At 48.9% G+C, this 16,996-nt stretch overlaps 1 protein-coding gene across 4 annotated transcripts in view; it reads left to right on the top strand.

The window, feature by feature from the left end:
- LOC115198699 (ras association domain-containing protein 3) overlaps window positions 1-16,996 on the top strand; it is a 54,742-nt gene that overhangs the window by 12,502 nt on the left and 25,244 nt on the right. For 2 of the 4 annotated variants that reach the window (XM_029760856.1, XM_029760857.1), the window contains exon 2: window positions 3,381-3,505. In XM_029760856.1, the coding sequence (XP_029616716.1) occupies window positions 3,381-3,505 (125 nt within the window). Of the gene's footprint in view, window positions 1-2,218; window positions 2,325-3,380; window positions 3,506-16,303; window positions 16,646-16,996 lie in introns of those variants that run through there. The other 2 variants (XM_029760858.1, XM_029760859.1) reach the window with 2 other exon arrangements.

Raw genomic sequence — 16,996 nt, 5'->3', positions numbered from 1 at the left:
GTTAAGTGTGTGTGCATTCAGTTAGGTGTTTCGCAGCCATGTGTGAAAAGGCTCATAAGTGCTGAGGGAATGGGTTTAGTCCCCGTCGCTGGTATCTATGTGAAACTGATTACCGTTTACTGAGGAAAAACAACACTACCACAGTGGAATGACAACCCTTCCGTCTCCTCCACTGACAGTCAGCGCGGTCTGAGACCACCTGCTGTCCTGCCAGTGTGTATGTGTGTTTTAGTGCGGTGTGTTTTGTTAGTGGGGGCCTGAGTGGAGCCGGATAGGAATGAGAGACGTGGAATTCAGAATTGAAGTCTCCGACTGTAGAATGTGGAACTGAGAGGGCTGTTAAGTATGCGCAACGCTGCTTCCAAAAGGAGATCTATTTTCTGTTGTCTAAAGAAAGCGCCGGAACAAATACAACGCACCACCTGTCTGGACTCGCCACACAAATACACAGCTCTCCAGCCCCCAGACCATTCTACTCCTATTACAGTCCGGTACTAAACAGTGTTGTCCTATTGTGTTGCTGCATCCAGATCCTTAGTGTCATACCAACTGCTTGAGTAAATTGATCACGTCGACCCATAGCCCAGATACAGCCATTGTACCTACTGAAACACTAGGCTTCACTCCAGCTTTGATTACAGGATAAGAAAACTATATCTCTCTCTCTCTCTCTCACACACACAAACACACACACACACTCCATCCCCAAACACGCACACAGGTCTACCTGGTCACAGCGGGACTCCAAGGAGAATAGGCTTGAGTACTGTCATGTCCTCTGCAACCACACGGTGTCCTCTGGGTGAAGGTCTGGCCCTCTCTTACTTGCTTTTAAAACAAAGGCTATGGTCTTTACATGTTGGGAGTGGTACTGGAAGATGTGTGTGTGTGTTGCTGGGAGGGGGAGGCCGAGTTTGGCTGAATTGGCTCTTGGCACGTCAGTGAGAAGGTCGCCACAGGTTCCTTATCTCTCCTCCCAGCACACAGAGACATGGTTAGACGGCCAGCTCTAAATACTACACCCAGCTGACACTGGCTAGGCTCAGGGGCGAGTGGGGTTGGTACGCATCTGTTTGTGGAGTGTGTTGTTGTTCTTCGTGGGAGTGTGGGGAGATGCTGACTTGCGCTCTGTTCTCCTCTCAGCTCCACTGATTAAGTCTGATCGATTGGTTTTGCCTGGCTGATTACAGGAAGGGCTATTATCAACGAGACAGCACAGCTATACTACGCATACAGACACATGCACGTACGCACGCACGCACACACACACACACACACACACACACACACACACACACACACACACACACACACACACACAACACTCCCCACAGGCCCAGGAGACTCCCAGAGAAAAAAAAAGTGCTTAACTCATCAGACAGTCAGTGAAAATCATCATCAGATGTCAGTCTTTTGCAGTTGTGTAAGACATGGAAGCGTGTTTCTTTCTCCTCACTGGGGCGAGACAAATCTCCTCTAAGTTCATGCATCACAGGCAGAGTGCCTTATGTCTGATGACATAGCCTGTGGTGGTGCTTGTTATTATGTCATGGCGTCGTGGACGGACAGTGTAACGTTTCCTCTCTGGTTCTGTCCCAGCGCCAGGGCCTAGCTGAGACAATGCTCAGGCTTTGCCTCATTGTATCGAGAGCTACAGAGGGTTAGCGAGTGTTAGGGCAGGAAGCCTAGCAGACAAGAGCTGACCACCCTCTTTGTGTGCTGGTGAGCTCAGAGAGGAGCATCCCTGGCCTACACACACACGCACACACGTACGCACACACTCTCTCGCACGCACGCTCGGACACGCACACTCTCTCTCTCCCCCTCCGCCTCTCCCTCTCTCTTCTCTCCTACTGTCTGTGTGTCCATCACTGTGACCCACTGAGCCTCCATTTGACAGGCAAATCACCCACTCAGCACTACCATACAGAGAGAGTGGGAGGGGGAGACCGAGAGTGAGTGGGCGAGTGTGAGAGAGAAAGCGAGAGAGAGTGGTAGCAGCTAGGCAAATGAGTCTCTGTGTAGGTCTGGGCTGGCGAGGGAGGCGGGGGTTCCCAGTCCATACAGGCTATTGTTCCTGATGCTTGTTGTGCCTGTGTGTAAGAGAGTGAGTGCGTCGAAGCTGGGCCTGTTGCTACTGGCCAGTGGTGGTACAGTGTAGGCAGTGGTCAAGGAGTATTGGTTGGCAGACAGAGCAGTGAGGGAGAGCTTCAGAGAGAAGAGTGTGTGAGGCAGGAGGGAAATGGTGTGCTGGTCGGGGATGGGAGCAGCCATCTGTAAACTGTCGGTGAAGCTCAGCCGGCAGGTGAAGAGGAGGTCCTCAGGTAAGAAAGGAAACACAAACACACACACACACATTCCACTCTGTTCCTATACACCAGTGCTAACAGTGAGGACTTGCTGGATGTTCTGTACTCTGCAGAGGGAGGGTCACAGTGATGTGTAATGTATTCTGTGTTATTAGCCGTCTCTCCCTGTCTCTCCTCCGTACTGAGTTATTTCTAAGTGGGCTGCTGGACGCTGGCCAAGCCAGCGCAGAGAACGAGAGGAGGAAAGAGAAAGAAAGAGAGTACATGTTCGAGATTCCTTCAACCTTTTGTTCTGCCGTGGCGGAGTTACAGTATGCATGGGAGGAAGTTTGTGTGTCACTGTAGACTTTTCCCAGCCTGTCAGACAGAGCCGATTGAATGGCAGCGGAACAGTTCCTCTTGTTCTTTGTCATTCCAATGTATTATACAATGTTGACACTTTTCTTGCACTTGGAATAGTTGGAATCGCAGCTTTTGTTTCACTTGACTGAGCTGAATGTTGAGAGCTCAGATGAAAGATGTTTGAATGTTGACTGTGAACGGGGTCAGTATGAGTGTTTGCATACTGTGGACAACCTCATTTCCATCCCGTCCTCTCTCTCCAGACACAACACAACCTCACCTGGTTACTGCTGTTGCTGGAGACCCGAGCCTGGAGTCCCAGGGAATACTCGCGTGGCCGTTTGGGGTTGCGTTGCAGATTAAATACGTTAGTGTCTGGGTTATACATTAGTTATTTGGTTATGGATTAAACCTGTTAGGGGTTGGCTGCATATTTAACAAAGTACTTGTGACCTGAGTGAATCCACGGGTCTCTGTTCATGATCACGCTGCTATTGAGTCAAACACAGACGGGAATACTTGAAATCCTCCTGGCAAGGAAGTGGCAAGAGTCTTCAAGAGGTGGAAGAATAACTGGAAGTATGAAATGAGGGTATTTTGGTGCGGTGTTAAACACCGCCCGCTCTGTTAACACTCACCATGAGGTAATGCAGGCTCTATGAGTCTGCAAGGTCGGGTCAGAGTGGGCTCTTCACAATTATTTAACAAGCTCCTCTCCTCCTGCTCCAGGGTGTAAGTACACGTGTCACCCAGAGTGTCGAGAGCGAGTGTCATTGGACTGTCACCCCGGTGGTCCTGTTGCCGTTGACACCCCCCTCAGACAGGACCACCTTAACAACAACGCACCGGCCATTGTGAGTACCCACCTTCTCTCTCACTCCCTCTGTGTGTCTGTGTTGTCTAATTAAAGGGTCAACACTTTGTTCCATGAGATGAGTGCTGATATTATGTTCTGTGATGGTCACATTAGGACTGTATTTCCTGTGTTTCACCACAAGGGGGCGTTAGAGTGCATAGAATGAGTGTTCATCCTGCCTGTGATTACAGTGAGGGACTGAGACGTCGTTCACTAATGTACCACCAGGTGACGCTCTCTCTGTCTCTCTTGTCATAGAACTCTTGGCTGGAGTGAGTGACTGTTTGGGGGATGTGTTGCTCTTAGGGTTTTTTGGGGGGGGATAAATGGCTTGACTCTGAGTACTCTGATGGTATCATACTGAAGAGTGCGTGTTTGGGATTAGCTAGGTGGGGCCAATGCTTTGAGACCAGCTCTCCATGTGATTCTCTATATAATAGGAAAGGGAAAGGGGGGACACCTAGTCAGTTGTACAACTGAATGCCTTCAATTGAAATGTGTCTTCCGCATTTAACCCAACTCCTCTGAATCAGAGAGGTGCGGGGGGGCTGCCTTAATCGACGTCCACGTCTTCGGGGCCCGGGGAACTCAAATCAAATCAAATCAAATGTATTTATATAGCCCTTCGTACATCAGCTGAAATCTCAAAGTGCTGTACAGAAACCCAGCCTAAAACCCCAAACAGCAAGCAATGCATGTGAAAGAAGCACGGTGGCTGGGAAAAACTCCCTAGGAAAAACTCCTGAGAAAGGCCAAAAACCTAGGAAGAAACCTAGAGAGGAACCAGGCTATGAGGGGTGAACGACAGGCTATGAGGGGTGAACGACAGGTTTTCACCTTGTCTGCTCGGGGATTCAATCCAGCAACCTTTCAGTTACTGGCCCAATGCTCTAACCACTAGGCTAATAGCCCTGGAGTCATCGTGTGTGTGTGTGTGTGTGTGTGTGTGCATGCATGCGCATTCTAAACTACCTGGTCCTGTAGCACACCCAATAGCAACATGAGCCGGCTGTCACGTACAGCGGGGGTTGTGTTGGGTGGCCTCACACACATTTCTGTCCTCTGTGGTCCCAGGAGAATCCAAGGGTGTGTGTGTGTGGGGGGGCCCTGTCCCTAAGTCCCTGAGCCTTGGTCAACTTCACGTATGCAAGCATGCACACCCATACACACACACACTACTCTCGTGTGTGATGGATGGATGGATGGATGGAATGAGTGAGGGCATTACGCCATATAGACACACCTCTGTGGATCATATGCTATTATGACACAAGGCGAGACCTAGATGCAGACACAGGAGGCAGATGGTTGGAGGCAAGAGAATGGTCGTGGACAGGCAAAAGGATCAAAACCAGTTCAGAGTCCAAAAGGTACCGAAGGGCAGGCATAATCAAGGTCAGGGCAGGCAGGATGATCAGGCAGGCGGAAAAGTAGCCCAGAGTCAGGCAGGGGTCAAAACCGGGAAGATTATAAAAAAGATAATAGCAAAAGGAGTACGGGGAAAACCACGCTGGTTGACTTGACTAACCTATAAATAGGACTAACTGGCACAGAGAGACAGGAAACACAGGGATAAATACACTGGGGAAATAAGCGACACCTGGAGGGGGTGGAGACAATCACAAGGACAGGTGAAACAGATCAGGGCGTGGCATATTCAGCATGTCAGGGATCTTCAACTCTGTCAAAAACAGTCTGGCTTCAATACTGCAGTGAAACAGTTTAGTGGTGAGATGTTAGCTCAGCAGAAAAATGGGACCAGTGCTGAACAGTGCTGCTGAGACATGCAGATGTCTGTCATTGTTGTTGTTTCACAGTGTCGTGTTTCTGTTTCTGTGTTCATCTGTGGTTGGGTGTGTGTGTCTGTGTGTCGTCTGTGTCTCTGTGTGCGTGTGTGCGTGCGTGCTTGCGGCCGGGTCAGACAGCGGGAGGCATTGTTGGGTTTTGATCAAACTCTCCCATGTGACTGCCCAGAACCAGAACCAGATTCCTATATTTATATGATCCTTTATTATCCTTATATGAAGTACTCTGAACCTCCCAGTAGACCGTAGCTCTATCTCTGTCCAACTCTCTGCCTCTGCTCTGTGGTCTGTGGTTCCAACTCTCCTGAAATGGACAGATAATGATATGAAGCCACGAGACAGGAAATGTCTCGGTGAAGGAAATGGAATCGGAGAGAGGCTGGATGGATCTTCTCAACCTCTGTTATACCCAGAGGACACAGACACAGGAAGACAATGAGCTCCTTATCCCAGTTTAGAAGAGTCTGTAATAAACTAGGAATAGAGAGGGCCTCTACAATATTACTCAGTAACTATCATGATTAATAGATTAAAACCTGTCTGTCTGTCTGTCTGTCTGTCTGTCTGTCTGTCTGTCTGTCTGTCTGTCTGTCTGTCTGTCTGTCTGTCGGTACCTGTACTACTAAATGAATCACAGACAGCTGGTTACGTGATGAATTTCACAGGAATGAAGCCGACTCAATATGGCTGCCAGTCAACACATGGTGACATTTTAGAACTAGGAATCCTACACACTCTGTAACACAGCCTCTGAGTGAGACGAGATCTGGGGCAGCACTCAGTCATGACGTGCAGGAGCGTAACGTGATTAGCTGATTTGGATAGATCAGTGATTGCATCCAGCAGTGATTGTTCTGGTCTGGAGTGCGTCACTGTGTTGACTATAACAGAGTAATACGGAGATTGACATCAGTCTGACCCAGAGCTCTTGCCCTGTCATGGGCTAACTCTGTTACTGGGCCTGAAACAAAGTTCTTGGAAATGGCAAGTGTCACTGTCAATTTCTCACCATTAGAGACATGATTGCATCACATGCAAAATACATCTCTGTCGGCGCTAACTAATTTCTATACACAACAAGAGCTCACTAACTCAAAAATGAACACGCTAACGCAAAAAATGACGCACGAAGACACCCGGGTACATAATTTGTACTCGGTTAGTTAATGTGTAATTTATTTAGTTGATGTATAGTAAGTTTAGCTGTAGAGATAGTTGTTCTGACTGAGGGCATGTGTTTTCTGACTGAGTGACTACGCACAGTGCTGAGAGTGACCTCTGAACTCTATATGACAATGTCCCCTACTGCACTCTTATAGGCTGAGCCATGCTCTCTGATAGGCTATCTAACCAGACAAGCGGTAAATAATAGGTCTATTATTGTTATTATTATTATAAGTTGTTGAACTTTAACCTTTGACCTTTGCGAGACCTCTGTTAACATGTGCATTCGTCACAAGCCTTCACAGAACTCTTTACCTGTGGCGGAATGATCAGGGACTCTACACCTCTCTGAGCTCTCAGACTAACTGGAGTCTCCCTTATTCCCTTCCCTCTTCTCCTCCTCATCGTGCGCGGGGTAATGTAGTACGTCCTATAGGGTTGCTTGCGTCATGCCATAGGTATGCTATCTTACCTGCTTCAGTCAGTTTTTCTTCCTTATCTTAGCTGGGTTACCTTATCTTAACGCTCCTCTTAAAAACATCCACTCTGACCTGAAGACCGACCGATTACTAAGGTTAAGCTAGGGGCCAAAATGAAAGGACACCGTAAATATATACAAGAGGGCAGGAAAAGCTCTACATAGATCGAACAAAGCTTTAGACCTCATGCTGAATGAAGATTCCTCAACAGCACACTGTGCAGCCAACAGAAATAGCCAACCATCTCCTTAGTGACCCCAAATGTTAAATACAATTCTGTGTGGCTCAGTTGGTATATCATGGTGCTTGTAACGCCAAGATTGTGGGTTCGATTCCCACGGGGGACCAGTATGAAAACAAGTATGCAAATGTATGCACTCACTACTGTAAGTCGCTCTTTATAAGAGCGTCTGATAAATTACTAAAATGTACATTTGTGGTGGAAATACCACCTGAACACTGTTACGACTCTGTTTTTCACTTATGCTATGTTAATCACTAAAAGGCTGCTCTGTCACACGGCTCTCATTATAAGATATAGGCCTACACTCCTCTGATAACAGAACCCAACCTCTCAGCAGAGTGCCTGGTCCTGGAACCATTCTCCAACCCAGAACCCAGAACATAGAACTCGGAAACAAAATCCACTAAATCAGATATTGCATAACAGCTCTGTTCTATATGATTAGTGGGCTGTAACTTCAGACAGTTGACCTTTTAGTGACCTAACCTCAACTGCAGGGATATTGTGAAACACACAGTTAAAGAGGACTTGGTTAACCAAGTCACACCCGGTCCTGATTTACTGTAGATGTTGATGTCAGGTTTTATTGTTATGTGTTTGTTGTGTTGGAGCGGGGTCAGAGTTCAGCCCAGATTGGTTCATCATGTTGCTGTTTTACAGACAGGGTGTTCCAGCTATTTCAATTTTCCCTCTCTGTGTCAAACTGGGCAGATAAAGATGTACGATAACATCTTCAACACACCAGACATCCCCAGGCTTTCCCCATACCCCAGCTACCTCTGACAGACATTGTTTCCTATCAGCAGACATAGCAGACATGACTGTCTGGATCAAAGAATCTTCTGGGACTCTACAGTGAACTCTATTGAACTAGAATGTCTATCACTACTAGTCAATATTCATTTGGTCTGCGATACATCAGTGGTCATCGCAGTCCCTTATGGTTCCAGCTTAGTTCCCCTATCATTCACAGCCCTAAGAAGTCATGTCTATAAAATTAAACCTTATGTCGAACCACAAGACAGAGTGGCTTCTGTACCACAGTCACAATCAAAATCCCATCACGGTCGCAGCCTGATGACTTCCAGGTCAGCCTGTAAATACATGATGTATTATTGTTTCTTATCTGCACCTTCTTTCCCCTGTTTCCCATCGTCTCCTATCTTCCCTGCCAGTCTGTAGTGTAATCAGTGAGTCACTGTGTTGTTACCTGAGGAGGAGAGACGTCCATGTTGTTGACAGAGCCAACATCTAATCAGAGCCTGTGTCTAAGTGGGATGAGGGATAATCTCACCTTATGTTTATGTTGCCTGTAGTGACTGTGTGTTTTAACTGCAGCGTCACTGTGCTTCCCCCTCAGTGTCTATAGTTAGTGTTTGCGCTTCCCCCTTAATGTACAGACAGAGTGGGGCCCTGATGATTCTAAGCCCTGTGTCCGTCTAAGGGCCAGACAAAGGAGCCACAGTTAGTTACTGTGTATGAGGCGTAAGGCTGGGAGAGAGCAGGTCTATTGTGACTCTTTAAGCGAGTCCTGACCTGCCGATAGTATTATACCTGTGAGCCGCAGCTGTTCCTGTGTTGTCTGCGGTTATGAGTAGGATAAAGTTGCCCCTATACATTTATAGATCTGTGCCTATGGGCTGATCGTAGGGTAGCCAATGGTGTGGTATGAATTGGGTCTGTGTGTGTTTATGTTTACAATGCTGCCTTGAACTGTGCCCACCGTATCTACCCGAATAATCGAATGCCTCCTCCTCCGCTCCTGACCAATAAGCTTCCACTCTAAATGGCGCACATTCGTCATTGATAAAGGTATAAAAACATGTGCAAAATGAATGTTGAAAGACTTGAGATTCAACTTGATTTGAGAAAACCGAGAGCGTGTGAAGTGGATAGTGTTGATCTGGCTGTTTTGGCAACGAAGAGTGCAGAATTATGGGCAGAAGCTCAACTCCCCAAAGAGTAAGTATGTTACCCAGTGTAATAGTCCCTTTGATCTCTCCAGGGTCAACGTTGGGTGCCAGGTTCTTTACCGTTTGAAGTGCAAAATGGAGGCTGGTTTGTGTAGCTCAGAAACCAGTTAAGTGAAATACAGTAGTCTGCACATAACTAAGAACGTTTTGTTGTTGTTGTTGTTGTTGTGAACTTGTGAAAATTAGGTAACTACAGAAGCAAAGATGGAATATATTACAGTAGCATAGTATCTGTATCCAAACATTCCTATGGTGTTTGCTCATGAGTGAGTGGAGCTTCTAGGCTGTCAGAGAATGTTGTGAGTTACTGTGCCTCAGAGGAAAAGAGGCAGCAGATATATTGCAACAGGCACACTCGCGCGCGCGCACACACACACACTCACTCCAATGCACTCAGTGCCTCAGAAGAAACACAGGAGAAGTCAAAGTTGAGTCACTCAGGCCTTACTTGGCTAAGTCAAGGGGGTAGGGACAGGTATCCAGTACTATTGTGGTGTAATCTAACCTCATATATGGCCACAGGTGTTTAAAGTTGATCCACAGAGAAGGGGCCAGCGTGTAATCCATATACATTGCATTCGGAAAGTATTCAGACCCCTTGGCTTTTTCCAAAACTAGCTATCCATCACACTTATGAGTGAGCATTCCTCATCTGTGTTTTATCTCAAGCACATCATATATCATTGCTCACAGGAATATTTTTTTTGTACTTCCCGATAATAAAACAGTGTGAATTATTACAACAATGTCGTCATTCTAGATGATAAGGTAGGGGAACTCGGACTCCCACACTCACGGATACACCTCCTTAGCCTGAAGTAGAGAGTGTCTGTTTTCTCACAACACTCTCTCCACAGACTAGCCTTTGTGGTGTAAGTTTCATTTATGGAGTCATTTAAGGGACGTTCCTTACGCCTCCCCGACCTCACCCACTCGCCTCCTTACGCACCTACCCCTTTTATCTCACCCTCACCTCTTCTTACCCCTTCGCCTATAACTAACTAAACCTGCAGCTTGTAAACCTGCAGTGTGCTGAGAACCTTAACCCCCTGTCTGCAGAGGAATGTGGGTAATGTCTGCCAAAGGCTGTGGCTCTCAGCCAGAGAGACTACAGGTCCAGTGAGTGTTCACCTCTTTCTCTCTAGCCAGGCCTGCCTGACCGCTCTCTCTCTCTAGCCTGGCCTGCCTGACCGCTCTCTCTCTCTAGCCAGGCCTGCGTGACCGCTCTCTCTCTCTAGCCAGGCCTGCCTGACCGTTCTCTCTCTCTAGCCAGGCCTGCCTGACCGCTCTCTCTCTCTAGCCTGGCCTGCCTGACCGCTCTCTCTCTCTAGCCAGGCCTGCCTGACCGCTCTCTCTCTCTAGCCAGGCCTGCCTGACCGCTCTCTCTCTCTAGCCAGGCCTGCGTGACCGCTCTCTCTCTCTAGCCAGGCCTGCGTGACCGCTCTCTCTCCCTAGCCAGGCCTGCCTGACCGCTCTCTCTCTCTAGCCAGGCCTGCCTGACCGCTCTCTCTCTCTAGCCAGGCCTGCCTGACCTCTCTCTCTCTCTAGCCAGACCTGCCTGACCGCTCTCTCTCTCTAGCCTGGCCTGCCTGACCGCTCTCTCTCTCTAGCCAGGCCTGCGTGACCGCTCTCTCTCTCTAGCCAGGCCTGCCTGACCGCTCTCTCTCTCTAGCCTGGCCTGCCTGACCGCTCTCTCTCTCTAGCCAGGCCTGCGTGACCGCTCTCTCTCTCTAGCCAGGCCTGCCTGACCGCTCTCTCTCTCTAGCCTGGCCTGCCTGACCGCTCTCTCTCTCTAGCCAGGCCTGCCTGACCTCTCTCTCTCTCTAGCCAGGCCTGCCTGACCGCTCTCTCTCTCTAGCCAGGCCTGCCTGACCGCTCTCTCTCTCTAGCCTGGCCTGCCTGACCGCTCTCTCTCTCTAGCCAGGCCTGCGTGACCGCTCTCTCTCTCTAGCCAGGCCTGCCTGACCGCTCTCTCTCTCTAGCCAGGCCTGCCTGACCGCTCTCTCTCTCTAGCCAGGCCTGCCTGACCGCTCTCTCTCTCTAGCCTGGCCTGCCTGACCGCTCTCTCTCGCTAGCCAGGCTTGCCTGACCGCTCTATCTCTCTAGCCAGGCCTGCCTGACCTCTCTCTCTCTCTAGCCAGGCCTGCCTGACCGCTCTCTCTCTCTAGCCTGGCCTGCCTGACCGCTCTCTCTCTCTAGCCAGGCCTGCCTGACCGCTCTCTCTCTCTAGCCAGGCCTGCCTGACCGCTCTCTCTCTCTAGCCTGGCCTGCCTGACCGCTCTCTCTCTCTAGCCAGGCCTGCGTGACCGCTCTCTCTCTCTAGCCAGGCCTGCCTGACCGCTCTCTCTCTCTAGCCTGGCCTGCCTGACCGCTCTATCTCTCTAGCCAGGCCTGCCTGACCGCTCTCTCTCTCTAGCCTGGCCTGCCCGACCGCTCTCTCTCTCTAGCCAGGCCTGCATGACCGCTCTCTCTCTCTAGCCAGGCCTGCCCGACCGCTCTCTCTCTCTAGCCAGGCCTGCCCGACCGCTCTCTCTCTCTAGCCTGGCCTGCCTGACCGCTCTCTCTCTCTAGCCAGGCCTGCCTGACCGCTCTCTCTCTCTAGCCTGGCCTGCCTGACCGCTCTCTCTCTCTAGCCAGGCCTGCGTGACCGTTCTCTCTCTCTAGCCAGGCCTGCCTGACCGCTCTCTCTCTCTAGCCTGGCCTGCCTGACCGCTCTATCTCTCTAGCCAGGCCTGCCTGACCTCTCTCTCTCTCTAGCCAGGCCTACCTGACCGCTCTCTCTCTCTAGCCTGGCCTGCCTGACCGCTCTCTCTCTCTAGCCAGGCCTGCGGGACCGCTTTCTCTCTCTCTAGCCAGGCCTGCCTGACCGCTCTCTCTCTCTAGCCTGGCCTGCCTGACCGCTCTATCTCTCTAGCCAGGCCTGCCTGACCGCTCTCTCTCTCTAGCCTGGCCTGCCTGACCACTCTCTCTCTCTAGCCAGGCCTGCCTGACCGCTCTCTCTCTCTAGCCAGGCCTGCCTGACCGCTCTCTCTCTCTAGCCTGGCCTGCCTGACCACTCTCTCTCTCTAGCCAGGCCTGCCTGACCGCTCTCTCTCTCTAGCCAGGCCTGCCTGACCGCTCTCTCTCTCTAGCCTGGCCTGCCTGACTGCTCTCGCTCTAGCCAGGCCTGCCTGACCGCTCTCTCTCTCTAGCCTGACCTGCCTGACCGCTCTCTCTCTCTAGCCTGACCTGCCTGACCGCTCTCTCTTTCTCTGGAGATCGGGAAGGGGGGCGGGGTTCAAGCCGAGTGTCCATTGTTTTACACCAGGGAAGGGAGAGAGGGTGAGGGGGTTGGGACTGAGAATGAGTTCCCATGTGTCTGAGACATTCTCTGCGATTTTTTTTTTCACACGCTCCCATGCACCTACAGGAGCCGATCTGTTGGTTCCAAAGTCAGCGCAGTACTACAGAAATACAGGCCACGGAAGCCGTAACAACTAGTGCCCATCAGTCCACCTGACCAGAAGAGCTGTTGGTTAGACAGGGTTCTAGTGGACAGTATAGTTTGTCCTTAACAGACACGTGGGCAGTTGGCTCTGAGACTGCAAGAGAACTGGACAGAGAGGCCAGCTGTATGAGTCTTCTCTGGCCAAGCTGTGGTGTGGTTGGAGGGTTTGGCTGTTCCAGTGCTCCTAGGTTATTTTTAGGTCGGCTCTGCACTCTGGGTTTAAATTAGGCCTGTCCCTCCATAAACCCCCAAGAAGCCTGCTACAGTATGTGTTGGGTGTGGTCAGGATAAGGGTCGTACGCCTTATTCACTACAGATGTTACATACGTTTGACCCAGTATCTGACATTGTAACAGCCTTTCTAGTGACTGGGTGGGCTAGCTAGTTGTATGATATTAGTGTGTTAAAGAACAAGCCATACAGGAGGAGCCATGTAGAAATGTACGAAGAAAAAAGCCTTAGGCAACTAAAATCCTAATAGAAATGAACTGCGTGCACTTTTCATTGTGGCTGTTAAAGCGTTATAGCTCTGCTCTCTGAGAATCGCAGTAATGGGTTCCATTTGTTGGCCGATGCAAGACAACTTTATCAGACATTAAAATAGCACCACTGAGTTAAAACATGAATAAAACCATATTACACATTTATAACCAAATAAACCCAGGAGCCAGCTAGCCTCCCCGCGGTCAAACACCAAATGTGTTTTAAGAATGTTTATTAATACTTATACAACAGATTATCTGACACTGCATGGGTGGTTGTCGTAACAACAGCATGAGAAGCTGCTGCTGAAATGATTACATTTTCATGACTCGCTGTGATCAACGCCAGTAGGAGAGAAAGCCAACCCACATTAGGGAATGAGAGTCAGTAGCAGAGAGGGGTTTATTCCTGGCTAGAACCCAACCCAGTCTCATGTCTGACAGAGAACAAGGCTTTAATTTGGGTGTTTTTATTCAGCTGTTCTTCGTCCGTGCCAAACGTTTACATAACTAATGTTGTCCTCATATGGTAGAGACGGACCAGAGATGGACCCCAGGTCACTATAACCAATGCCTTGACCAGTTTGGATTGAAAGGTGAGAATGCAGTTGAACCGGAGTTCCTGCGTAGGGTTCTCGCATCCCATTTCCTGGTTACTGATGATGTCATGTTACCCCTGGCTACAGAATCCCGTCCGAGCACATTGAGCTGTGTCAGGGTGGCTCCCATAGGCCTATGCAGAGTTTAGAAAGGGGCAAGACATTCTGATTTTATATATAGGTTATATGTGGTTCTGACCGATAGGCAGGGGTTTTTGACACGTACACACTTAGAGACACACAAGCACACACTACCACTACTATCAAGGGTCACTGGAAATTTTAAAAGGTTGGTCTGAGCGAACGTCTGATGTTCCACCCATTCATCTGGGCGTATGTAAGTCTAAAGTATTAAATGCCTTTGGTCTGCATTTTTAGTTTAGTTGGTCCTGGAGCTCTGGTGAAGCAGCATGTTGCAGGGAAGGAAAATAAGAAAGCTAGCTTCGCTGTGCTGCATGTTCATTGAGGTAAGTGGCAAGCAGATGTTATGTTGTCTCTTTAGGATGTGTGCATTTATGGATTCAAATGGATTATTTGATGATGAGTGGAAGTGCTGAGCATATAGACCTACAGTATAAAAAAAAAGAATGTAACCTTTATTTAACTAGGCCGTTAAGAACAAATTCGTATTTACAATGACAGCCTACCCCGGCCAAACCCGGACGACGCTGGGCCTATTGTGCCCCGCCTTATGGGACTCTCTCACGGCCGGATGTGATACAGCCTGGAATCTAACCAGGGACTGTAGTGACGCCTCTTGCACTGAGATGCAATGCCTTAGACCGCTGCGCCACTCGGGAGTATGTCATCAAATGCCACACTGACTAAGGAAAGAAAAGTATGAGAGGCAGGAGGGGAGAAGCAAGCAAGAAAGAATTAAATAACTATGGGTTTCGCTTCATTGGTGTGAATGTAATGGTTTATCTCTACTTATTCTGATGTATTCAACAAATCACAGGTGGACCACGGAGAAGCCGGTGGAAAGTGTAGGTTGGGAAGAGGCGAAGGAGGTGCGATGACGCGAAAGCGCAAGAATGGCGCTACTAAGATCAGAGGTTTGTCTCCTGTGTATACACCTTCGTTTGAGGAGTGCATACTTACGTCTCCTGATTACAAACCAAGTAATCTTACTTATAGGTCTTCATGCTCTCTTGAGGATCTTGAAATGGAGTCAGTCGGCAGTGGTGAGCACTCTGAAGTGGGGCCAGTCCAGGATGTAGTGGGCCTACCTGCGGCAGCAGGTGTGGTAGAGTCTTTCAACGTTTGCCCCGAGAATCCTACCAGAGATGATTTTGGACCGGTAGGAGTGAGATTTTAGAAAAGGGTTGAGTCCTGCTTTTTGGGCAACCCGTACGTTGTGTCAAGCTGGGTAAAGGATAAACTGGGAATGGTTACATCTGTGAAGTTTCGAGAAGTGGAATTGTTTGGATTTTTTATGTATCTGTAACAGTATAGCTTCCGTCCCTCTCCTCGCCCCACCGCTAACTAACTAGCCATTTCACATTGGTTACATATCCGCCTCCCAGAGGAAGCGGGTGCTTTAAGTCACGCAGCTCGGGGTTCAACCTGTGGTGTGCTTTGGGGTGTGCAGAAAGGGGTGATCTGTAGGGAAGTGTTGAATGTAGAGGTGGATCAAATGAAAATGAAGATTCCTAGTGTTTGTGACTTCCGCCATTTGGTGAGATGTAGACCCGATGGCAAGACTGAAAATACCCTGTCTGTTTTGTTGAGCTTTGACCCAGAGTTTCTACCTGTTAAGGTTAGGTTATATTTGCTATTCTGTGAGGGCCTATGTTCCGAACCCGCTACGGTGCTTTAGGTGCCAAGGTTTTGGACATGTTGCAGCAGTATGTAGAAGGGAAATTCCACGATGTGAGAAATGTGCATGAGAGTATAGTCAGGTTACAGTTGGGATAGAGAAAGCACTGTGTGTCAACTGTGCTGGTGCCAATGCAGCTGGGGATACGAAGTGCCCTGTGAAAGAGAGACAGGTTGAGATTGCCAGAGTTCGAATGGGGCAGAAAGTTTCCTATGCTAAGGCAGCGAAGAGAATAGAGCATAACCCGAGGGTGAGTGAGTTGACTGGGAGCCCCCCAGTGAGCAGGCCTGAAGAGAGAGAGCCAGAGAGGATGAGTTTAGTAAGGTTGGATTTCTTGTGGTTATAGCCATGGCGATCAACTGAACTGCACTGATGGAGCAGACACCACTGAAGATAGATGTGGTAGTTGCAGTAGCAGAGAAATATTTGGGTGTGAGAGATTTTAGTGCAGAAGATCTACAGGAAGTTTTGAGAGAAGGGGTTCCATCCATTGGGCAAAAAATAGTGGGACGGTGTGGTTGGTTTTTGGGGATGGTGTATAGTTGCATGGTTAGATGGTGGTGCAATTTAAATTTGTCCCATTCCTCTTTTCCCTTTTTTGTGTTGACCAAAATGTGCAATCGGCTCTCCGACCTGTAAACGGCAGCAACACATCGTCTAGTCTGTCGAAAAACCACACGAAGAAGAAGTTGAGGAAGAAAGTCAAAGGCGATTTCTATAAAAGACTTTCAATGAGTTCTAGTAGGCGTGTCTTCAGAGCGGCTGACAGACAGCGCAGCTCCATAGGCGCTAGAGGGTGAGAATTGGTCAGTAGTTGGTTGAAGAGTGAACGGAGGATTCGAGCGTTGGAAAGTGTTCTGCTTTTTGCGGTTCACAAAACAAGTTTGCGGAGGTGTAGCCAACTTTATTTTCAAGTTGTTGCTTTGCTGCAGCCAAATTTGAAGAGATTAGTTTTCTCCTCAAATGACGTGGACTAGCACCATGAGTAGTGGCTACAGTAGTTTAGAAGAGGACTCCGAAGAGTATTTTTTCACCGCCAGAACTTCGTTCTTCAAGAAGCCTTCAGGGAAACCAACCCAGTGCAAGGTACATGAACTTTAATTTGTGCGAACGTCTCGCCTAGTAGCTACTGTGTTTTGTCATATGAAGATAGCAACCTGTTGCTAACGCGTTAAGGAGTTACCCGTTTCGCGTGCAGTCTGCTCTACGGTATTTTCAACGTAACCAATGGCAGGCAGGCTCGCTAGCCGTCTCATGAGCTAACTTTAGCTATCAATTATTTGTTTAGGTTAAATCCATATGGGTTTGCCAGGCTTTATGATTTTAGATTTGAATGGAGTTAATCTGATGGTGGACAATTATAGCCGTAATCTGAGTGGCACGTGCAGCTAATATATTTCAGAACCACGTGGGATCATACATTTGATAGGATAACCA

Source organism: Salmo trutta, chromosome 8, assembly GCF_901001165.1.
Source record: "Salmo trutta chromosome 8, fSalTru1.1, whole genome shotgun sequence".
In the NCBI taxonomy this organism is placed as follows: Eukaryota; Metazoa; Chordata; class Actinopteri; order Salmoniformes; family Salmonidae; genus Salmo; species Salmo trutta.
This window is presented reverse-complemented; position numbering and strand designations above follow the sequence as displayed.